Source organism: Toxotes jaculatrix, chromosome 1 (genome assembly GCF_017976425.1).
Source record: "Toxotes jaculatrix isolate fToxJac2 chromosome 1, fToxJac2.pri, whole genome shotgun sequence".
NCBI lineage: Eukaryota > Metazoa > Chordata > Actinopteri > Toxotidae > Toxotes > Toxotes jaculatrix.
In genome coordinates, this window is record NC_054394.1 from 13,518,363 (window position 1) to 13,544,159 (window position 25,797).

Sequence of the window (25,797 nt, forward strand, 5' to 3'; positions counted from 1 at the left end):
GGAGGTGTCTGTTTCATTCAGCTATTTACTTTTTATATACATAATGAGCGACTTGGATGATACTATATGTATATAAATCAAAATGACTTCTCTTTACTCAGTCAATGGTGAGTGTGTGTGTAAGAGAAAGGAAAAAGAAGGAGAGCATGAGTAATTGAGAAGCAGTTTCTGCCCGATTTTTTCTCAAGTCCACTTGAGGGCTTATGTTCTAACTGCCTTGCCCAAGGGCACCTCTTGTTGGTTGCTTCCAATGCCAGCACCTCCCCAGCTATGGATTCAGATGGGTGTGTTTGTGTGAAGAGAGTGAAAGGAAGCGGTGGAACGCCTCCCCTGTTGTCTTGTTAAGTAGAGCTGTCTAGCAAAGGTAGTAAAGATGTCAGAGGCTGATATACTCTGGCATTCATACATTTATTGATCTCATCATTAAATCTTCATCACTGTGTGTGTGTGTCTGTGTCTGGATATGTTATGTCAGTGTGTTTGTGTGAGAGTGCACGTAACAGTTTCTCTTGTTTTACTACATTACTCTTCGCCTACTTGCTAAAAGCTGATCACAACAATGATGTCATACTTAATAGGTAGCAAAAAGCCCTGTAACAACACTTTGATGATTATATGTGGATGTTCATGTCCTTTTGAGGGTGGCATGTGTATGATGTGTGTCATCAATCCTTAATGTCTAACCTTGTTTGCACAACAGAGGGATAAAGAAGCAATAATTCTAAATGTTACAAAGTAAGCATGATTGCACTGTTATTTGAAAAGTGGTCTCTTCTGAGCCAGAGGTCATAGGTTTACTTTAGTGTTTACTTTAAAACACAGGAAACAAGTCAATTGGTTGTCTTCACAATACCATTAATGTATGTGTGTTTAAATTCTTGCCCATATGTTGGATTTGTGTCCATGTGCTTGTGTGTGGTTAGGGCTCAGCGGTGGCTGTGAGTGTACAGGGTGATGGAGGGCGACGCTACAATGATGGACAGTGGCACAGCATCACAGCAACAAGGCGAGGGGCCGTGGGAACAATCGTTGTAAACAATCAATACAGAGGTAACTCTTCTCATATTCATACTGAGCACTGTGTGTATCAGCTCTGTGTGTGGGTGTGTGAGTGTAAATACGAGAGTGTGATTAGGTTCGTCTGTACAGGCGAGGGTGTGATTGGATGCGAGTAGTGCGAGACTGACAAGTATGTGCATGTATGCATGTTTCTATCTATGTAAATCCCCCTGCTCTGCATGGAGGTATTAGCCAGGTTAATCCCAGCCACTCCATGTCTGATGAGAAAAATACTGTTTCACACACAGAAACACATTTATGTTCCTCAGTTGTTCTCAAATATGTCTTTCAAATATTGTCTTTCTTTGTGGGTGAATCTGGATAGAACCTGCATGAGCATAACCCTTCACTCACTTAGTCTTTCTCTTCTGCTTTCTGTGTTTTTGTTTACCTTTACCCCCCTGTTTACCCCATCTCTTGTTCTCTTATGTGACCCATTCCTTATTTGTTCCCTAAATGTTCTTCTTTCATATTCACTGTTATCTTCCCTTCATTCCACACTTTTGCTTTGCCCCACCACATTTATGCGTAACACCATCATCCTCACCACCAGGAAGTGCGTCAGCTTCCAGCGGCAGCACCATTATTGGCAACAACACAGGGGTGTTCATTGGAGGACTGCCTGAAGACTTTACCCTGCTAAGAGAGGATTCAGGTAATCCACCTCTAACCACCCTCTTTTTAGTTATTATTTATAATTTCTAACTAAAAGTTATTTGATAAATTTTGTCCATTTGAACTTGGCTTGGATTTAGGCTAATTTCATTTTTGTGTACTTTATTGTGTATCCCAATAGGTAATGTCCAAAACTCATCCTTCTCTTTTTTAAGAGGTAGTGCAGCCTCACTACTACTAGTAGTACTACTAGCTTCCTGCCTTCATAAAATTTTTCATTCTTCTCATGTTCAGGCACTGATACCCAGTAACTCTGTGTCATCTTTATGACAATCCCAAATTTGAATCCATGAAGTGAAAACCTTTAGAGTAGCATATATGGTTTTTACTTTTGTCTGTCTCACCAGGCGATGCCCAGCTGGTGCGACAGAGTTTCTCTGGTTGCCTCAGAGATGTGAGTTTTAAGATGACTGACAGCCTCTCAGAAGAATGGACATCTCTGGACTGGGCAAAAGCCACAAAGAAGGTGGACGTGTATGAAAACTGGGAGGGATGTCCGATTCACACCGTGGATGGAGCCCATTTTCTGGGTCACGGTAGGACCTTATAGATTGTTGCTGATAATAGAAATGCTTATGATGATTTTTTTTTAATTTAACATTTGTTGTTTCACAACAACAAATGTTGTAAGCAACCAAGTAAGTAACCTTACTATGCTATAGAGGTTTATACTATGATATGGAAACATGACATTATGCAATACGGTGAGTATTAACATTGCAGAGAAGAAGAAAAACTCTATGTTCTGTCATTTTGCATGAACAAGCTTTAAGTGAACATTTCATGTGCTTAATACACTGGCAACACTGTATATCTAAATAAGATGCTTGCTGGTGGTGTTTGCAGTAATGAGGTTGTTGTTTCATGTTGATAAATATGATGATGATAAGTTAATTGGTCTCTGTGTGAAATAACAGATTCATCAGTGTACATTTCCTTCACTGCTGCTTTGTAAAAGGGCCTGTTTATCTAATCTGTTATTTGGCTCTTACTTTCGAATGCATGACAGAACATTTTAACCTCAAACACTTCACACATTTTAAATGTGACTAAATGTTAGAAAACATTACGGGTTATTTTTGCCCCCAGTGAAGCAAAAGAACTTTGCTTTCTTTCTTTAGCCTTGAGTCAGGTAATAAAATGCCTTGTTGTTGGTAATTATTTCCTTCTTGTTTCAGGTTACTTGGAGCTGGACAGAGATGTATTCAGTGGAGGATGGGACTTTGACATTTCCATGGATTTCAGAACAGACCAGCTCAATGCACTTTTGCTCTTTACGTACAACACACAAACTGAAGACTACATGCTGGTAAGGAGCAGAGGCACATTTAAAATCATTGTTTAAATACTGAAAACACGCAAATAAAACCTGAGAAACACATCACAAAGCTTGTCATATTCTGTTTATTGGTGTGTATTTTTAGGTGGAGCTGGAGGCCGGTCTCCTGTCCTTCATTCTTGCCTCTGAAGGTCATGTGAATGAACTCAGCATGTGGGTGGGGCTTAGCTACTGTGATGGAGACTGGAAACAGTTGTCATTGGCAAAACGCGGCTCACTCATCTCTGCAGCTGTCAATGACTGGGCAGAGGAGGCAAGGGGAGTGGGAGGAGCAACAAGGCTGAGAGTTGACTCCCCCTTATACTTAGGGGGCGTGCCCATGGAGCTCATACATCCTGCTCTGGACAGCCGAAGTCACAAACACGGTGAGATTAAAAATGGCAGGTGTTCAGTCGAGAAGAACTGTTTCTTAGCATTGATTGGAGCTGGACATGTCAAAGAGTAAATATGCTGGTATTTGCTCATAGTATTGTATTCAAGGTGGAAGAGAATAGCAAATTCAACTTAATATCAAGTATTCTGGTAGTCGCAGGTAAACAACTTAAACTGGGATTTGTGAGAAAGTGAGAAACTTTCCAGTTTCAGCAGAATTTGGAAACAGCCACAGTGAGGGTCAAACATCTGAGAGAAGTAACAATGACCAAAACACATTTTTGAGTGAGTGGGAGAAGTGTAAGAAGTTTAGAGAGGAAAAACCGTGGAGCTGTTAACAACTCAGACATCTGAAATGTGACCCACACTACACACTGCTTTTTGTAAGACATCAGAAGCCAAAAAGGTTGGAAACAACTGGTTTAATCTTTAATCATTTATTGTATTTTTAAAGCTGATGTTATTCATTGTGTAAAATTTTCATCTAAAAAGTTACTCGCAATTAAAGCTGTCAAAAAATGAATATTGCCCTCTGAAATGTAGTGAGGTAGCACAAAATATAAATATTCAAGTGAAGTATAAGTACCCCAAAATTATACTTAAGTAGAGTACTTGTTTAAATGTACTTAGTTACTTTCCACCAGTGGTTTTCAGAAAAATTTACTTTTCTCACTTTCTCTTCCCCTTTCTTCTCTGTTCTTATCTCCTCTTTTCTCTCCTTCTTCCTCTCTTTCCCTTCTCCTCTCCTCTCTCATAGGCCTAGGAGGTTGCATAAGGGATCTTACTATACGAAAGGATGAAACAAACCCTCCTGCCCGTCAAAGTGTTAATCTCTCTGTTGCCTACCGGCGTTCTGTTAGAGTCTATTTAGATGGATGCCCCACCGCTGAAAGCCGGTACAACTGCAGAGGAAACGATTCGGTGTTGGTGTATAGTGGGAGAAAGACCGAAGCCACAGATTATAGTCTTCAGCCTTTCACTGGTAACAATGCACAGTATACATATACTTAAGTACTCTAACACAGAGACAGCATTCACCTAAAAACGAAGTGTGGAGCCTACATTTCAAATAAACAATACAAAGTACAGGGCACTGGTACTCCAGAGTCAAAAATTGCATTTAATCAAAGGAGCAGCCAAGTGAATTGGCAATCAGCAATGAATCTTATTAATAAAGAGCAATAAATGCACAGCATTTATCAGAGCAGAACATTTTGGACAGGAAGTTGTGTGTAAGTTCATATCCAAAATATCTAGATGGAAACTCGTAACTTGTACAGTATTCCTACTCATCTGTCAGTAAGGTCTGCATTAGAGTATTTATACACTAAAATGAGCTCAATAAGCAAAGGTTAGTCTTTTCAGCTTGTGTCACTGGGTAGTTCTTTAATACATGCATATCTATCTGTATGACCTCAAATCATCCAGCTGATAATCTCTGATATAGACTTGGACTTATTACTGTGCTTTAACATTTTGTGACTGACTGAGGTGGTTAGATGCAAACCATCCAAGAAATCCATGTGTATTTTAAAACTGGAAATTCCATCACTACAAACTATAAATATATATAATTAGTAAATTCCTCCTGTGAACATTCATTTTTGTGCATATTTTTCAAATATTTCCTCTTAATGTAAGAAATCTTTATCTTTCTTGTCCCAAACCCTTCTTCCTTCAAAAACACACACACACACACACACCTTTCTAGAGTACTTGTACAGGTTTGTGGCCTTGGCTGCTGGAGGCTGGGCAGCAGGACCTTGGCAGAGAGGACGCAGCCGAGGCAGAGGTAAGATGTCAGCAGCAGCTGATGTGTGTTTCTGTTGTATTGTCAGAACAATATGGTTTACAGTCAGACATGATGATGATGATATCTTAACATAAATACACAGTCCCGCACACAGCCCACTCGTACTAGCACAACTGCAATACACAAGCACAGTATTCATTGTATACAGTATCTGCTATAGTATCATTCCTTCTATCCAACCTCTATCTGACACTGTGACAGTATGAGAGTGATAACCCCCTCAAGTGCATAGGTACCAGAGCCTCATGTATTATCATACTGTGTGTGTGCAAATATGTTCTTCTGTACGTGTACTGTATGTTAGATTGATGTGTTGCGCAATTTGTCTCAGAATTAGCTTTTAATTTACAAAGTCACTGACATATATATTTACGTATATATGATTTTAGCCTGATAAACTGATAAAAATGAAAACACTCGCACGTTCAACATGGTGGATATATTCCCTCAGCTTGACTTTGTTCTGTAGTGTTTATCTTTGTTCGTACGTGATTTTGGATGTAAAAGCACAACTATCTTGTACAGTGTATGGGACTTATCCAAAGCCAGTGATATTACATGTGCCTCACTTGTATGAGAGATTGATAAGGCCTATAATAAAGGGCATCCCAGTAAAAGGCTGTTAACCCAGAATGGCCTGTGTGGTCCCTTGTGTAATATAAAGCTGCTCGTTAGTAGTGAACGATACACTGGTAGGTCTCAGTACACCGCGCCATGACCAGAGAGAGGAGTGGAGGGGAGTTAGGAAGGAGGTGCTAAAAATATTTAAAACTGGGGAAAAAAGAGCGAAATAGGGGACAGCGTCTGAGAGGAAATTTGGGAGGAGGTACGAAGTACAAAAATTCAGAAAAAAAAATGTGAGGAAATAGAAGGATGAACAGCAAAAAGGAAAGAGGTGGGAGGAGATGAGGACAGACACAAGATAAGTGATAATGAAGGGAAAGATAAAATCAGGTAGCTGTAACAATATCGAGAGAAGGAAGGTGAGAAAGTGTAACGAATAAGGAAGTTAATGACTGACGAGAAAAACAAAAAGGTCGCAGGAGATAGAGCATGAAGCAGCTCCTCAGTACTGTTTTATGAGTTAATATACTGTACATTCCTGCTCAGAACTAAAAAGCACAGCAGACTGGAATGAGCGAGGTCAAGGAAATGAAAGATAGATGGAGCAAAAATTTGTAAACATTTCTAAACAATTTGTATGCTGTTTGCTGCACAAAAATATCTGCATCTGTAATTGAGCTAAGTCAAATGGTTGAGGCAGATTTAAAGAAAGATGGACGGATGGATGGAGGCAGAGAATGAAGGTGGTTGTGAGGCAGTGGGACAGAGACGGAAAGAGGGGGGGTAAGAGATGACCATCATGAACTACAGAGGATGTCAGAGAGAGAAAGAAGGGGAGTGCTATAGAGAAGGAGGGAGGCTGATTGCTGTGAAATATAGCCCAGAATGAATGGCTGGCTGTATTAAATCAGTGCTGAAAAAGTTACTACTCTCATAAATACTATTTATGCTAATGGTGAGGTATGATTTACTGTGCCTATTAAAACACAGAGAGATGGGGGGATGCTTTTTCTTTAAGCTCATGTGCTCCCGACCTGTTGTTTTGCCTTTTTTTTCTTTCAAATTCTTTGGTTCTTTTGTCTTTGATTCTCTTACTTTTTCTCTTGCTTATTACACATTTCTTAGTATCATCTAATTATTGTATGTAGTTGTTTTATGTATTTTGCTACTCATAATTCCTTATCTCTTTCTCTGCCTTGATCCACAGCCATCTTTCCTTCAGTCTCCTCTCATGTTTGACTTATTTTCTCTCTCTCTGGTTCTAGTACCACGGACTGTACTGCCTCCTACCATAGTGCAGAGCTTGAGCGGCTTCCGTGCCAAGGTGAGCTGGGTGCCACCCACTGGTGACATCAGAGGGCTGATTGACAGATATGAACTGAAGGCCTACAACAGTGACCGGCCAGATGCACCACCTGTCAAGGCCGTGTTTCTGGCTAATGGAAATTTCACAGGTAAAACACACACACAAACCTTTGATATTTGTCTAAAATATATACATTTGGTTGAGGTACTTATGCTGTGCAGTCTGAATGACATCTAGGAGCGGAGCAGGAAACTGAATGAAAACAGAGGTAACTCTTTTCTGGGGCAAGCATCACATTAGATTTATCTTAACTTGCATTCATTGTCGTATTTAACTTGCTGCAGCAGTTTTCCTGCCTTCATCTTGTGATACCTGTGAGGGCATTTTGACCCTTAGTGAAAACACATTGACACTGTCTTTTTCACTCACTTTCACTTCTGTCTCTCAGACAAACACAAACATACATACACACTGTCCCAGGCAACCCTGTTAATGTTTCCTTGGCATGTCCCCAGCTTTAGGAGACTGTCTCCATTTGGAAGACGACACTCAGGACTACCCCAATGATGTCATACCCTGGCATCGCTCCTTTCTCTCTCTCTCTCTCTCTCTCTCTCTCTCTCTCTCTCTCTCGCTCTCGCTCTCTGTTGCTCACTTTTCGATCTTTCCTCACTTCATCTTTTATGATGATGATGATGTGTGCGTCCGCGGCTGCTATTCGTCCCTCCTCTCATCCACTCTGCCATGTCTCCAGGCAAATATGAAGATGAGCTCTCTGTCTCCGTCTTTCTCAGTGTCTCTCTTGCTGCTCCCCATTCCCTCCCTCTCTCTTTGCCAGACATTAAGTCCACCGTGATAAGGCTTCTTGTTAATTTATGATGGCCTCAACACCTGACTGCAGAATTACACCAGCGGCTAAAAAACACAGAAAGCAAATGAGGGTGTAATGGCAGCAGAGTGGGGCCCTGGCCCTTAATTGAATTAAAAGACATGGGTAACAGAGAGAGAGAGAGAGAGAGAGAGAGAGAGAGAGAGAAGTAAAGGGTGACTGGACACAGAGGGTGAGGAGAGTGGGAGGGGATGGAAGAGAAGACGGGATGTAAAAGAGTGACTTAGGAAATATAGAGAGGAGTCGAGAGGGCCGAGACGGCTAGGACAAAAAACATCAGAGAGAGACGACTGAAGCTTTACAATTAGAATGGACTGTCTTTGTTTGCCAAACGCTTGAAATTTGCTTAGCAACAGTGGCACACAGAAACAAGTAAAGCATTTAAATTGCACTATTGAAGCTTGACGGTTTTAACACCCACTAAAGGGAGACAGTAAAAGGCATTTAGCCAGGTAAAGCATTGTCAGCACGAAAGAATGTTAAAGGAAAGGTTTATTTTTCTTCAGGGTTATCTTAACAAAAACCCATATTCATGTTGCAAAAAAATGCATCCCAGAGTACAGCTGAAGCTAACATGGAGTCTCAGCTAGCAAAATCAAGAGGGGTATCTTCTAAGTTACAGTCGTTTGGGGACAAAGTTTCCTCTATGTGTGCTCTCTGCCTCGCTCCCTCTGTGACATGTTCACGCTCTCGTCCTCTCCAGGTGTGTTGTCAGGTCTCACACCATCCACTCGATACATTGTCACTGTCAGTGCCTGCAGTCCTGTTGGCTGCACTGAGAGTCTTCGTTATGACAACGGTGATGATAATGATTTAAGATCGAGCCTCACAACCCCAGAGGAAGGTAAGACTGTAAAGCACGAACATGCATATATACACACATTCATACACCCATAAACAGAACTTCTGTCTTTATTCCTTACCAGTAGTGTTAATTTATGACCGTTTCTGCATCTGGACACACACAGACATACTTAGAAACACACTCAGACGCTCTCATCCTGTCTCCTCAGTGATGGAGATTTTTAGCTCTTAAGAAGAGAGAAGGGGAGCAGCAAGGCAAGAAAGAGGGACAAGTCAGAATGGAATAAATAAGAGCTGGAAAAGGAGAAAGAAATAAAATGGCTGGATAGGGCAAGACACACAATCCTAGAAGGATGAAGCACATTGCAACTGAGTGAAAGGGAGATAGCATTTTACAGCTTCCTTATCCAGGAGGTCATGGAAGGAAGATATAAGAAAAGAAGAAGATGAAGAAGAGGAAAAGAAAGATTACTCTTCATATGTTAGTCACTACATTAATCTGTGTTGGACTAACTGGCCTTGTTGGGGAGATAATGTGACGGCAGGGGTCACTGCAGAGACAGCAAAAATCAATCTGAAGTAAAAGAAAAAAAAAACAGATTACTGTATTGATTCTCACTGAGCACAGAGTTAAGACACTGAACTGTGTTAGGAAGACTGGAGAAAGAACTTATTTAAAACTCTCTTTTGCCAGAGCCTATTTTTCAAACACATCACTTCTCCTTGAACATGAACATTTTTTTCACCTTATTCAGGAGATCAAGGAAAAGGAAACTGTTCTGTGGTGTAATCCAAAGCTGTGTCAGTGTCTAACACTATGTGAAATTAAATTAAGATTTTCATAACATTCAGAACATCTTCAGCATCTGTGCCATCTCATGTAATAAAATTATAAGCTCTATGAAATTTAGACTTACCATACCTTTAATATAGTAATATTTCCGTGTTGATAATATTTGTTACATTTTTACTTTCCTATTAGGTAATGACTATGTTCCCTGTGTCGATAAATACATAATGCAGTTTAAAAATGAAATAAAATCAGGACAGAATGATGTGTCTCCTGTTTCCATTTTCTTATACTAACCACTATATGTGTTGTAATAAACTCTTCATAAACAAATATTTTTAATTTTAGCTCCAGATGCTGTCTCTCCTCCAGCTGCTGTCTCATCCCCCTCAGCTCTCTATGTAACCTGGGAACCTCCAGCAAGGTGATATACAATACACAGTCTCACCTGCCCATTTCCCCTCTCACACCAGACCACATATTTATGCTGATTGTTGTCATTTTGTTGATGTGTAGCTTGCTACCTAAGTAAGTACACCCCTGACTTTCAGTTATAAAGCCTTCACTAAGTTTAAATTCTTTCCTTTCTGACCCTCTAATACAAGAGAATATGAAAGACAGCAGTGATGTGACAATATGTGTTTTAGTAAACTGAATCATATATAAAATAAAGATAATGTCGTATGATAAGGACAGTTGTATCTGCTTTTATTTAGCATACAGGGTTTTTTTTAGCCTTGAATAAACATGCCCTAATTGAACACAACATAGAGTTTAACATCAAAATAGTATATGTTAAATATAACATCATAATACCCTTATTTCACTTTTTTTTTTTTGTTCCAATGATAGGCCCAATGGAGACATTACCGAGTACCTCCTCTATCACAACAACCAAATGGTCTACAGGGGAAAAGGCAGACAACACAACATCACTGGTAAAAAGGAGAGAGCGTGTGTGTTTTGTGTGTGCGTGCCACAGTGTAGCGCTGACTGTAGAGGGATGGGGCCTCATTGTAAAGCGAAGGGGAAGAGTGAAGAAAAGCAAAATGGAGTGGGGGATTAGCATTTGAAAGAGGAAAGAGCATCTCAGTCCTTACCAAGGGAATAGCACTTTGAAAAAGAGCACTAAACACACAGACACACACACACGAAAATGAGGCAGCAGAGAAACAAAGCACACTAAACATGAGTGCACATGCAAACGCACAATTTGTTTTGAAAGCTTTCAGTAAAAAGAGTTAAAGAAGGTATGAAACACATGTCACACCACTGAGACTACAGCGCTGCACCAGGTTGCAAAGAGATATACACACACACACACTGAGATACACAAATACACACATAGAAGTGTAGCCATACAGTATACAGGGATGTATGCAGATTCAGCTACACAGGAGAGTCATCCTATGTGGTGTTTTATATGGGCAGAATTATCACTCATTTTGATTTTAGACACACACTCACATGGTTAGCAAAACATCACACTGCCCAACAGTGTATCTGTGTGTCTTTGTAAGTTAATGAAGGCATGAGAGCACATATCATCCATGCTGGGTTAATAATGCTAAGTGTCTGATGTTCACAGCGATTGGAAGGATTATGGATGTAGTAATTATACGGTATGTGCAGGAGTAGATTGTGTTACAGAGAGTGAGACTGCAACATTGGGACAGATGGAGAACAGTTTTGAGGCAGTGACAGATATAAACACTGTCAGAGAAACAATGATCAAGAAAGTGCAGTAAAGGGGTGGGGGTTTGGGGGAGGGGGGGCACAGAGGAGTGTTCCTGTAAAAATGAGACAGTGTTCACAGGTCAGGGTGAATTGAGGGTTAAATCCACTCACAGTGACATAGTGCGAGAGCAACCTAATTTAATGATATAATTCGTTTTTGTTTTTTTCTTTCTGAGCTATCGTTGTGTGTGTATTTTTATGCCTCTGTCTGTTGCTATCTGTACTGCTGTATTTATTCAGGTCTTGGAGTGTACTCCACTCATGTCTTGCTACTGAGTGCATGCACTTCAGTGGGCTGCACCAACAGTTCACAAGTTACAATGGTGACCTCTCAGCTTCCTCCTGGGCCTCTACAAGCACCAAATCTTACCCTGCTAGACTCACGGACTATTCTGGTGGAGTAAGTACAGTGCATATACATATTCACACACAACTCTTATCAGTAAATATAGAGTGCTTAGGGACACATACATATACACAGCCCATTCACTTACATCTTATCAAGGTACACAGCAGTATATGCAGTCTCATTGCTCCACTCAGATCCATTTTCGTCTTCCGTTATTTTTCATTTCTTCGGTGGACGTTTAAGTCACAGGCTTCACATATGTCATGATTTCTTGGCTTTGAAGTCTGTTTCCACTGGAATTTGTCGCATTTTGCTTTTACTAATGCATCAACTTTTCCACCACAGCTGAGAATAAAAACGGTTTTGCAAAATTTAGAATTTTTTTTTAAACTTGCGTCATTTCCAATCTATTTTTAAGCACAAAAAATTAAACACACCCACTGTGGTTTTCGTATATACTTAAGTATTTACTCAAAAATAAGAAAAGCTTTAAGTGTCACCGAAAAGGACGGGGTAAAAATAGAAATAATCCCAAGCATATTCTAACTTTTCATTTGTGTTTCATTTGTTGTGTCCCTATAAAAAACAAAGAAAGAGAGAGGCAGACCGAGAGTGTGACCTTCGGCAGTTGTCTTTACCATACATAATATTTTCCTGCACTTGACCTTTCACCTCTATAGGGAGCGGACAGAGGAAGATAGATCTCTGCACTTCTTCTATCAGATTCATGTGCAAATGCTCCTGTGTTTGTGTATTTGTGTGTGAGTCTGCGTGTGTGTATGTAAGAATCAATCTGCGCGAAAGCCATTTGTGTCCTCACTGTCACTTACAGTGGGACTCACCACAGGAGGGCACAGTGCCACTCATACTCACTCACACAGACATACACACAGGCATATCCACACACTTGAACAATGGACAGGGAGTGAGTGAGACGATGGAGACGGAGTAAAGTGAAAGCAGACATAGGGAGAGGGTGAGTTTGTATGGTTAAGATGTGATGATCCTGGTAATGCTTTGATTGCTTCGGATAAACAGTGTACATCTACACCTACTCACATACAGTACATACTGTATATGTCTGAGTGTAGTAATATACTAGAGAAAAGGCATCAAACTCTTGCCTCATTCATGATTATTTTTCGCTCTCATAAATTTGTTCAGAATAATTAAAATTCAAAGGATACAGCCCAAATAAAAAAAGAGGTTTTCAGGTTGAAGAGGTGGAATGTCCTTGACTGGTCGAGTCAGAGTCAGTCATCTGATCACAGTCTAACTGAGCTGCATTCCACTTACTGAAGACCAGACTAAAGACAGAGAGACTTCACAACAAGCAAGAGCTGAAAGAGGCTGCAGTGAGGGCCTGGGAGAGCATCGCTGGGGAAGATACAAAGCATCTGGTGACGTCTGTGAGTCAAAGACTTCAGGAGGTCACTATGATGACTTTGTCTGACTTCATGTGTATCTGTCCAACCACTTAACCTGTTAGCGTTAGGGACTATGTCATATAATTGCTGTATCTCTCATATGTTTTTTTCTATATTGGTGTAAACCTAATCAAAATGAAGATGAGACATGGCACTTTAATGTATAATCCAGGATTTTATTTCAAGTCGAATGAGCTCAAACTCAGAGCTTGAAGACAAAAAAATGTGTAACTGTCCAAATACTTATAGTCTGGACTGTATATACTCACCAGGTGTGGGAAGGCTGCATATTGCCTTGTTAGCACATTGGTAATAGACAGAGGTTGAGAGATCATACTTGGTCAATACCTCTCTATTGTGTCTGTGAGAAAAGCTGATAAAGACAGATAGATGGAGAGAGAACAACTGTGAAAAAAAATGAGAAGACTGATGGACCAGAGAGAGGAGAGAAAGATAAATTGTGAGTTTTAAGGGAAATAATGGAGGGAAATGTAAGAAAAGAAGGTGAGATTGTGTGTCTGTGTGTCTGTGTGTATGTCTGTCTGTCTGTCCGTCCGTCCGTCCGTCTGTGTGTGTGTGTGTGTGTTAGAGAGTGAGGGTGAGAGACTGTGAGAAAGGTTGTGGTAGGCTGCAGGATGTGAACAAAACAATATCAGCAGATTTATTCCCTGCCCTCACCTAACACTACCTGACACAAACACATCCATACACTCACAGGCAGACTCAGCTGCAGAAGTACCCACGCTGTCAGACATGAAGAAAACCTGATGGGACGTATGATGTGTTCAGGACACGGGCAGAATTCACTATAGCTGGCTAAACTACACAAATCCTAAATGATTTAACTGATGTTTTTTTCTCAAATTTTATTCAACCTTCAATACTTTAATGTCCTGTTAATAACTATCTGATGGCACCAATGCTGTTTTGTTGAGTGTGCAGTGCAGAGAACAGCAGGAAAGGACGGAGGGAAGGAGCAGGGGACAGGTTGACACTTCATAGATAGTGCAGAATTTGAACCCACCGCATCTCAAGTTCATGGGATTAAATTTAACATGCTGAGAAAGCACCCTTCTGTTTCACACTAATTTCATAACACACTTTTAAACCAGTGGTCTTCTAAAACCATTACCACAGTGAATTATGGTACAGATTATTACAACTCCCCTTTGATTTAGTTTTTCAAAAGTGGACATACATCACACTGCCAATCGACAGCATATAAATCTTATAATAAATGTAATAGATTAGCCATTGTGGCTAATTGTGTGCTAACACACACTCATCACTCATTCAAAAACTGGCTTTTAATGGGAGGAACCTAGAAAGGAATCCATCACTTTTTAAAATGGCCTCCCCCTGTTACCATGCCAGGAGGGCTGGGATACTCTCTGGGATTTGTATGAATTGCAGGTCTATTTATAAAAAATGTTATTGTGCTCTTTTATTTATGAATTATTTATATGCTGTGTTATTCTTAAAATTAAGATACTTTGAATTTCGTATGAGGTCAGTAGTGTACGTCCCTGTTTCAAAAGACTGTTACTACAGCACTGCATTTTACAAAGTGGGGATGAAATAAAATCAACAATCCCGTTGTCTTAGGACCATCAGGCGTGGTGGTACTCCATGAGTGGAGTACCACCAACAGGCACAAAATGCATCACATTTAAAGGGACAGAGGATACATTTTTACATTTTGGTCATCAAGACACCTTCAGTAGCTCCAGAATCCATCACGAGAGGAGATTAAAAAAAAAATCCATAGTACAGTTTAGAATTAATGAAGCAGACAAAAATGTTTGATCAGAATTTTGTTCTTCCTTTTGTTCTGCAGTTTAGTGCATATAGCTGAGATTATTTCCATATTTCCCTCTCTTTTACATTTTGTAATGGATACCCGGCATAATTCTATTTTTAAATACTGTCTCTTGTCCTCTCCCTCTCTCTCTCTGTTGGGGATGACCTTCCTGTTCTAAATATAGAAAAGGAGACACCTCTGTCTTACAAAGGAAACTGTGTGTGCAGGATACTTGTGTGTATCGTGTGTAAGACACCTTAGCTCGGCATTGTCTTTCCACCTACTTGCAGATGGAAACAGTGATGAAATCACACATGTGCACATGTGCACACATGCACACGCAAATACACAAACACAGCAATCTATTGCAGTTGTTGGACTAAAGGACCGCCAAGGAAGCCAACAGATATTTACATTTTTGCTGTCTCTCTAAAATCTTATTTTAATCCTTGAGTTGTAATGGTGTTCTTGTACACTAAACAACTCTGCAGCCTCAGTATTTACACAAAGTTTTGGAAACAATGCAATATCTATCAAAGTTCTGAATAACAAACAGTAAGTTGATGCATGCAACCAATTCAAGCAGTCTTAGTAACATCTTGATATATACTTTTAACAGAAGTCGAGTCGTCCTTGTTCAAAAATGAAGAATTTACTTTTTCATTTAAATATTAGTTTATGAATAAATGTGAGAATGTTTCATTTCTATTGTAATATAACTATGGTAATATAAGACACCATTGTAAGTTAATTTTTATAGTTCAACATTTTAACTACTCTATCTTTGTGTATCACTTTAGTTTATTTTAAGTTAGTTTAGTTCAACAAGGTCAACAACAATGGGGTTCTATAGTAGAGGGCCATAAGCTACATGTGTATCAGGCTGTAGTTAAACAGGAAAAAAACTTGCTTGTAGGTATATTTTTAGTTTTGGTCTCCTCAGAAGAATGTTGGGACTAAAAAGATGAAATAACACCCACCTTATTTTTAATCAGAAAATTGATTGGACACTACACCTTTATGATAAATATAGCAGAATAAAAAGTCAAACGTTTCCCTCTGAAATGCAGTAAAGATGTCTCACAAAAAAAAGCTTTGACAAAATGGGATATTAAAGTAATGGTGTGGAAGTAAGTGTACAGTATGTTGTTGCTTCCATCTCTGCTGATTCCGCTCTCCATCTCCAGGTGGTCCCGGCCTTCTCAGGTCAATGGCGCTTTGCAGTTCTATTCCATCTTCCTGTCACATGATGGTGCATGGCCTGTGCTCGCCTATAACAGCTCAGAACTTTTTGAAGACCACACACTTCGCAACCTAACCCCTGGAACAACTTACACCATCACAGTGGCTGTAAGTCCTCCTCTTATTCTACCCTGCAAATCATCTCTTTGATTTGCATCATCACCTCCATCCATACCTTCGTGTGTTTGTGTGTGTGTGTATATGTCAGGCCTGCACAGGAGGTGGGTGTACCTTAAGCCCTCCCAGCCAGGCTCAGACTGAGGAGAGCACCCCAGAGAATGTTCCTGCTCCGCTGGTCACCGCTTTGTCCCCATATGCACTTAATGTCAGCTGGAGACCTCCTGACACTCCGAACGGTGAGAGGACACACACATATACATGCCCACAGATACATAACCAAAAACATTCAAATATACATAAAGATTTATCATCAGTAACATCAGTGACATTAAGAATAATGTTTAATTTGAGCTATAATACACGCAATCACCTAAATGACAAATTTTTTTAAATTAAAATTTAAAAAATGTCTATTTTTAATGATATTTTCTTAGATAGAGGAAAGGGACTGGAAACTTGTGAGAGATGAAACATGAAGAGAAACATTAATAAGAACAAATCATGGGGTCAGTATTTACTGCAACGCAGTCTATCACAGAACCCACAGATAAGAAGATCCGCACATGGTTCAGGGATCCCCCACATGTGTCTATGAATCAGGAGAACCTTTCCTTTTGTGAGAGGGAAATCAGATGGGTGAGTAAGAGACAAATGTGAAAGAGAGAAAAGGAAAAGAGGAAAACAAAAAGAGAAACCAAGAGGAGAGGGTTTAAAGGACTGATGAGAGAAAGGGGACAGAGACAGAGGCAGGGTGAGGGAACGTACAGTTTGAGACCGAGACTAACAGAGGCAAGAAGTGAGAGGGCATTGCTTCGCCAAGCTCCTTTAAGTGGATGAAAAGTGCTCCCTTTTGACTGAATAGAGAACTGCAGGCTGGAAGTACATAGACTCACAGTGACTGCTGTTCTCTCTCAGTTGTCTCTGTTCTTGTGATCTTCAACTAAATTACTTGCAGCCAATTAAAATCCAGTGCACAGAGCTGGGCCAAGGTGTATTTCATGTGTATTGGATGTGAAATTGGAATCTGGCTATTGACTTGGATCTGTCTAGATTAAAAAAAAAAAAAAAAAACAGTTATTTGCACTTAACTGTTTTCTTTTTTTCTTTCTGTGAGCAGATGTTTTGGAGTGAAGATATTCAGAGTTGTTGACAGACAAATTTCTGGAACAATATAGTTTTGAATTCCAGTGCATATATTAAATGTCCTGAGAGTTGAACTATACAGTATGCTAAGTTGTTTCTGTGAGAAAGAGCTAGGAGCGATGCACCATCAATAAGCATACCTCTGTCTGAAGTATTGGTAATACATCGATATTTGCAAAAACTGAAAATCTTGCAGATAGTCTAAAACACTGACACTGTAACTTGGGGCATCCCTATATCGTACGGGGTAAGATGTCAATCACTAACGTCCCCTGCTGCATCTCTCTCTCCCTCATTTCCTGTCATCACATCACTGTCTTTAGTAAAAAGGCACAAAGATACCCCAGAATACTTCAAAGATATCAAAGAAAAGGCAATGGCATGAATACTCACTGTATAAAGTGAGTATCATTACATAGCACATACATCAAGATATAAGACACTGCTTTTGGAACAATGTCCTTGCGTCTCCATAAAACTCTTAAAGGTACATAGTTCAGTACATTTTCAAATAACTGAAACATAGTGGGTTCATTACCTACCACATGGTATACTGAAAATTGTGTATTATCCATAAATAAAATGCTAACCTGAATTATCAAGGACTATATTAACAAATGCTACATCTTATGAAACCAAATGAATTGAGTGATGAAAACCATCTGAGGATTTCCCAGCCCATTTCACTCTTAACATACAACGCACTGCCACATATTATCAAATGTTACTGCCATGCTCGTTAAAGTATGTGTAATTCCATAATGTGTGTGTGTGTGTAATGTGAATCGTGTGTGTTTTACGCTTAATGCCACATGAGTGCATTTCGCACCATAAACCCTGTGATGTGTGTGCATATTAGCCTGGATAAATTACTTAAAGCTTTTCTCATCTGATGACAGAAATTTATAACAAGGGAGACACTTAATCATGATTACCCGATTATCTCATGCTTAAAAAGCTTTAATTTTTGCTTAAAAAGAGAGAAGGGCTCAGTGCCTTTTTTTTCTTTCATTTACTCTTTTTTATATAAACGGATGGCAACAATGACGATGATGATGGTGATGGGCTCCGGAGGAGTGAGATTCTGTGTTATTTCCTCTCTCCCTCTTCCTCTCTCTCTCTCTCTCTCTCTCTCTCTCACCCCCCTTCTCCCCAATTCCGCAGGGATTTGTGGGGGATAATCCTCTCGGGGATTAGGTCGGGGCAACACGCAGACAAAGAGGGGAAATAAGCCTGTTATGCATTCGCTGCTTCATTTCCCAACCTGTCTTTATTACAACCTATACTGATATGGGCTTATTCACACACACACAAGCACACACGGGCATCCACACACACATATACACACACATACACTCTCACACACATGTGATTGGCCACATTAAGAGCTTCCCAGATGTAGTTGGCGTCTGTGGGGTTTTTGTGTCTTCATTTTCCTGATAGGTGTGTATATCTGTATTGAGAAATAATAAAACCCACACATGATTAAAGCAGAATAGACTCTTAGCTCTTAGCACTGATCTTTTGAGCCCCTGTATGCATTTTTATTAAGGAAAAGCACATTTGGTACCGTACTCTTTCATTTTTTTTATTAGGTGGATGTAATGTAATGTAATTATTGTACCTGTGTGCGTGTGGACATGTGTGAGTCCCCATCTTAGTGTGTGTGTGTGTATCTTTCTATGTATGTGTGGAGTGTCCATGTGTGTGGATGAGTTTGTGGGTGCACACCTATTTGCACCCATATTTGTGTGTGTGTGTGTGAGTGTGTGTGTGAGTGTGTGTGTGTGTGTGTGTGTGTGTGTGTGTGTGTGTGTGTGTGTGTGTGTGTGTGTGTGTGTGTGTGTGTGTGTGTGTGTGTGTGTGTGTGTTTGCGTGTGTGCGCTCATGCTCTGGCTCGTGTATTAGCACTGGTACTACTGTCCTTCTGAGGGACTTTCTCCTTGTGACGCCCATGGTTACATTTGTCATTTCAGTGCTGTTTTCATCATCGTATCACACTAGGACACATTGACTGGCAGGTCTGCAGCCCCTAAGTCAGTTTTCATTTGCATTGTAATCCCATGACCCAGACAGCATCCCAGCATGGCAAAGCTCACTTTGTGATCGAGACTCTTCACCGTCTGGACACAGTCCTACTATGTATGAGTGACCAATGTAAACAGGGCGGGAACATCCTAAAAAAATAATATGGAAATCTTGGAAAACAAATTCTGAAAATTAAACAATGACAGTGTGTACAATGTGTTCAGACCAAGACACGAAAATATGTGCTATCACATCATTATGTTTAAATCAGTGGATTTTTTTGCTGGTTATGTTTACATCCAAAGTGATTTGTGTTCTGTACAAAGTTATCTCCTATGTGTCATAATGTTATGTGTTCTTTTCACAGGTATCATAACCAGCTATGGTCTCTGGCTGGATGGTGTTCTCGTTTTAAACTCCAGTTCCTTCCAGAGGTTCTTTGTGGTGGAGGGGCTCTCTCCATGGAGCCGACACGTACTCAGGCTGCAGGCCTGCACTGCACAGGGCTGCGGCAAGGGACCAATGGTCAGTGAATCGCTTACTACTAAAAACCGTAATTAATCTGTTATTAATAAAACAAACTGCAAGATGAGATTTGTGAGATACAACAACAGGTACGCACGTGGGATTGCCTACTCAAACATTTACAAAGCATATGCGTGTTGTGTGTGTGTGAGCGTGTGTGTCACTGGGTATCATAAAGGTGATCAATTCTCTTGGCTCAATAATGAGGGTTGGCGTGACATTTGGTAGGAAATGCCACTCCATGCTCAACGATGTCTCTGACGACGGGCCATATTTTGGGGCATTTTTCCAATACGGACGCCATGTTTAGTCAAACACCACAAGATGAGCTGACACAGCAGAACAGGAGGAGAGGAAGGTGGGAAAAGGAGGAGGGAGGAAAACTGCATGAAGAGAAGAGGAGGAGATGGTAGAGTGGATGGGAAGAGAAGAAGAAAGATGTCAGGGAAGGGGGGAGTTTAGAGATAAAGGTGAAATGAGGATAGAGTAAATGGTCGGAGCAAAGCGAGAGGCGAGGTGGAAAGTGAGGATGCGAAGGGCAGCAGAGGAGAGGGTAACAGGAAAGTGAGACAGGTGAAAATGAGACTGAAGAAGAGAAGGGGGGTGATGGTGGAAAAAGAGAAAGAGAACACTGAGTGGACTGAGAGAAAAGATGAGAGGAATGTGGAAGGAGAGAGAGAGAAAATAAAAGGATAAAAGAAATAAGATAGAAAACCAGAGGCAGGGGTAATGCCAACCAGATGTGTAGAGTGGTTTTATTTCAAACAAAAACCGTTTGAAGTATTATGTTTGAACACCATGAGTAATTCACTCAGTGCTGTATGTCGCAATAACTCTGACCCTTATCAAATGGGGTTAGATATTTTTCTGATTTTCACATTTCACTTGGATGGATGGGTGCGAGTAGAGTTATAGTAAAAAAAAACAAAAAAAGAGTGAAATACTGCATATAATTTGTTTATGAATATGCTCAATGTCTGTTCTTCTGTGCTTGTGAACACAAGTGAGCTTCTCTTTTTGTCTTTAAATCAGGTGGAGATGCGTACATTAGAGATGGCCCCAGAAGGCCCCATTCTGCTGGAACTGACCAATCAGAGCTCTCGATCACTCCGAGCTCGCTGGACAGCCCCTCCAAGACCAAATGGGAACCTCAGCTACACACTGTACTACAAAAGCACAGGTAACACAAACAACCATGCTTTCTCTCTCCTTCTCCATCTGTCTCTCTTTCACTCTGTCCTACATTAAACCTGAGCATAGACACACAGCAGGAAACAGATATTTGGAGTACCATATTCCTGTTTCAACTTTTTCAAATTTAGCTGTATTTAAAACATATTCGGTGGCTACACACAGAAAAAAGTAGATTATCCCTTAAAGACAGCTCCCATAGCCCAATAAACCTTGGTCGTATTTTCTGTGTGGCTTCACTACAAATCCAGCTATACATTATACATGTTGCTGTTCATCATGTTAATCAGACTGGGTAAGTGACTGGGGAAGTGTTAGAAATTACACCATATCATAACTCAAACCTCAAAAACTAGAGGTGTGTCTTCACATTTTGATTGTTGCTGGACTCTGACATTCTCAGGTCACTCGGTCCTGGAGGCAAAGTGGACACAAAAACTGGGGGTGGACTGTGAAGACTTTTAATAGGCCAATGCTGTCAAAGCATCAAGAAAAGTCATATACTTAAAGCGTGTCAGACAAGCTTTTAGAAACTAGTCTATGTAAAACCAGCAGCAGAATCTATGCATTGTGTGCTTAGCTTAACGGGCAGCAAATGAAGCGACTTTAAAACTCGTTTAACAACTGTGCTTCTGCTCTCAACACACAGTCGAGTGGCATTTTGGATAATCTGCAATTTATCTGGTCTTTCCCATGAAGAAATGAGATCGCAAGCCTGGTAGTGATAAAAGCTCTCATTTACCTTTCAGCATCAGTGCTTGAGAGAAATGGTTATACTCTTGGAAAAGACCAAAGATGATTAAAGTAATTTTGGTGATATTTCTAAAGAGTGTTTCAAAATTCTGATCACAGTCAACACTTTAGATGTGAGTGGGGTGGACAAAATAGTAGAAACACCTTTCAGTCCTATGCAGTCCAGTATAGTAACACCACCTATTACAAACATAAAGCAGAATTATCCTCTTTCTGACTGTGTCAACAAAAACTGAAAAATTAAAAAAGCTTTACAGAAGTAGAATTCATGGCAGAGCTGTTGCATTGGATTGCATTAGATTGCATAGGTGTGCCTAATAAAATGACCAGTGAGTGTAATGCTGCTTTCCTGTGAGAACATTTGATATAATTACCAATTTCATGACCTTCAAGTGGATTTTCTGATGAAAAGGTTTTTCAGAGATGAATAGAACAGTATAACATGGACACACATACACACAAACACACTCCTCACCGACTGAAGACTGAAAGTCAGGTATGAAATGGGGAAGTGAAAGAAGGAGTAATCAAACCAGAGTGGTATACAGAAGACAAGGATTTTTTTATATTGCCAGTGACTTGAGAGAGAAGATGATATAGGAGTCTAGAGGAAAACAGTGGTGTGAAGATGGGAGGAAGAACAAAGACATGTAGCAGTAAAACAATGGTATACGGAGAAAGCAGAGATGAGAAGCTCATATTTACATAGAAGTATTAGAAAAAAATTGTAGGTAAAAAACAACGTAAGCCGTAAAGAACAACAAACCAGTGGAGGGGACCAACAAAACAGAAGAGGAGAAGTGGGCATTGAAAGAAAATGTGGAAGAAGAAAATTGAACAAGATGAGAAACAGTAGAACACACTCATCTTTTAACTTTACACATATTCACCGTCTCTCTCTCTCTCTTTCTGTTTCTCTGTCTCACACACACACACACCGAGTCAGAGACTTTGATCTGCACCTCATAGAGGAACAGACAGATTAAAACGAGTGGAGAGAAGGATAGAAGAGGTGTGGAAGAAAGAGAGAGGTGTTGTTTCGCTCTAGTTACCCATAACTTCTTGTTTCTTTGATACACACCGCCTTCATCAGTTCACACAGAAGTGATATATGTTTGTACGCGTGTGCCCATCTAAATATATTGGGAAGGCTTTACATAGTGTAATTTTCTGATCCTTTTTCTTTGACTATCCTTGCATAACCTCGATATGGAGGCCTTTCTCTTTTGATCACTCTCAGTTAATCTCAGTCAGTACTCCTCTCTCTTGAACTCTCACTCATTTTTCTCTCTTTCCCCTCTCCTGCTGTATGTATCTTTTATGAATCGCTTTTCTGCCATCACTGTGATGACTCTAATAAATAAATGTGGCATGAAAATAATCTATGTGAGTCATTGTTACCTTCCTCCTCGCTAGATATATAGAGCTTGCTTACCCTAAGACCTTACATGTGTGTCTTTGTGTGACTCTCTCTTGTCTCTTAGACGGTGATGGTGTGTTAGATGGAAGTACAGCAGCCGGCAGCTGGTTGTCTGTGACTGACCTACAGCCTTACACCAACTACAGCTTCTGGATCAGAGGGTGTAACACACAGGGTTGTGTTGAGAGCCTGCCACTCAATGTTACTACACCTCCAGCAGGTATACACACCCAGAACAAAAACACAGATACAGTAAACGTTTTCCTCCCACCATCTGAGTACATGTTAGAAGATTGAATTTCAGTAGAAATCTTTGTCTGCACCCAGCCATCATATATATATGTGTGTCTTGCTCAGATACATACTGATATAACATATGATAAAATGACTCATCACCCTCATAAATATTAAAAATGAGGGGTTGCATTAATGTGCAAATGCAGGGCATAATTTTCAGATTTATTCAGAAACTAGTAAGTAGCTGTCATCCTGACATCACAGCAGGTGGTACATTTGTCCAGTCAGGTGTAGGAAGGGTTCACTTTGATCTTTGAATGTAGGCATGACCCATCAAACAAATATGTAAACGTATATGTAGAGCCAACATGATATGATATGATATCAAGTTAACTGATCAATGCAATTTATGTATTGATTATTGTAAAGATAAGATAAGATAAGATAGACTTTATTCATCCCACAACGGGGAAATTCAATTGTTACAGCAGCATATAGAAAAAGGTAGAAAACGGCAGTAACAGAAAATATAAAAATAACAATATACAATCCAAAAACACAAAGGAGAAAAACAAAGGCAAAAAGTACTCAGGTTATAAATATTATATACTATATACAATATACAAACTACATCTTTTAACCCTGTGAGCCCGTACGTATCATATATGATACCCACATTTCTGGGACTCATTGCATCACCATCAAGCATAAACTTTGCATTTAACCCTTTTAGATGAACTCTTATGCTCGTATACTGACTCCTGGTAGACACTCCTCACTTTTCTAAATGTTTTGACATGTGTGATACAAACAAAAAATATACTTAGAATTTTTTTTTTTTAATTTTTTTTTTTTACATTTTGTCAAAGGGACAAATAAAGAGTTCATATTTGAAAAATTAGAATTTTCTGACCATTCTTTCATAGTTCAGGTCTCACAGGGTTAAACTCTGAATAAGAGCTGTAGTCAACTTAAAAAGATCTTGGTCAATTGAAAGTGTACCTGCTATTCAACCAATCATTTGGTCGTGGAAAAAAAAAACCCTGCATGTTACCTCTAGATTAACTAAATCGGCCATAGTGCACTGAGTACACTTTACCTGGCAGCCTTGAATGAATTCTAAATAAATATAAAAATCTGATATTTGCAGCATAACATCTTGAAATATGCCGATTCTGATTACATTCATAATATTCCATGTTGGTTGTTGAGCTGTTATATTTAAACTGCTTTTTGCAAAATGTACACTCGACTTCTGCGGCCATGAGTTATCTCTTATGAAAGCAACACCGGCAAAATGAGAACTTGGTCGTTGGAAGAGAGCATATCGACCAACCAATCGACCAGACAACCTCTCAACCCTACTGTGAACTGGGTGTAAAATCATGGGTAATGTTTTTGCACGGGTTACAATAAAAATACAGTGTGGAAAAAATCAACATAATACAGCTTAAATCTTCCCTGTCATTGTGTTACTGAATGACTGAAGCATGTCAGTCAGGGATAGGAGTTTCTTTCCTTAGAGAAAGACTGAGTATGAGAGTATAGTTACGGCCTCCTGTAACTGTGTATGTTCTATATGTTGTGTATGTTCTAGATTAAATTGCTATAATTGTAGCCTTGTTTCTGACTCTACACACAAGCATGAACCATAGTAACTTTTTTATCTCATTACTGTGATTTTAATTGCTATTCATATGAACTGGAAAGGTTCATTTTTATAGCTTGCTTTGCAAAAGGAAAAAAAAAATAATTATTCAGTACATACACACACACAGGCCATTGACTTTACTTAATGGTCTGAACACATATATCTGATTTACACAGCCTTTGTGTTAATGTATGTGTGTGTGTGTGTGTGTGTGAGAGAGAGAGAGAGAGAGTGAATGTGTTTGTAATCGTGTAGAATAGAGGCTGATTGTGCATACTGATAAATGCCAAAGATGATCAGGGCAGATAATGATGACCTGGCAGTAACAACACATGCACACACACACACCTATAAACACACATTTTTACCTCTTTAGCTAACGTTAACAAAAGTGTTGAATACATAATCTTGCGCGCACACCGCACCCAAGTCTTAGTCAGAGAACAACAAAAGACAGACTTCGGAAAGTTCTACTGTTCAAGTTCAAAACAAAGGCATAAGAAAGTATAAATTTTAAATACCAGACGTTTCCTCTCTTTCTATCTCTCTTTCTACCTCTGTG

The 25,797-nt window shown here is 39.8% G+C and overlaps 1 protein-coding gene across 1 annotated transcript in view; it reads left to right on the forward strand.

Annotated features, from left to right (window-relative positions):
* The window catches only part of ush2a (Usher syndrome 2A (autosomal recessive, mild)), a 189,552-nt gene that overhangs the window by 73,161 nt on the left and 90,594 nt on the right, over positions 1-25,797 (forward strand). The window contains exons 30-46 of the mRNA XM_041037694.1: positions 924-1,050; positions 1,613-1,714; positions 2,082-2,270; positions 2,913-3,043; positions 3,159-3,438; positions 4,203-4,427; positions 5,157-5,237; positions 7,088-7,276; positions 8,721-8,861; positions 9,960-10,035; positions 10,464-10,549; positions 11,589-11,748; positions 16,113-16,275; positions 16,376-16,523; positions 19,826-19,983; positions 21,016-21,163; positions 23,412-23,567. Of these exons, the coding sequence (XP_040893628.1) occupies positions 924-1,050; positions 1,613-1,714; positions 2,082-2,270; positions 2,913-3,043; positions 3,159-3,438; positions 4,203-4,427; positions 5,157-5,237; positions 7,088-7,276; positions 8,721-8,861; positions 9,960-10,035; positions 10,464-10,549; positions 11,589-11,748; positions 16,113-16,275; positions 16,376-16,523; positions 19,826-19,983; positions 21,016-21,163; positions 23,412-23,567 (2,560 nt within the window). The remainder of the gene's footprint in view (positions 1-923; positions 1,051-1,612; positions 1,715-2,081; positions 2,271-2,912; positions 3,044-3,158; positions 3,439-4,202; positions 4,428-5,156; positions 5,238-7,087; positions 7,277-8,720; positions 8,862-9,959; positions 10,036-10,463; positions 10,550-11,588; positions 11,749-16,112; positions 16,276-16,375; positions 16,524-19,825; positions 19,984-21,015; positions 21,164-23,411; positions 23,568-25,797) is intronic.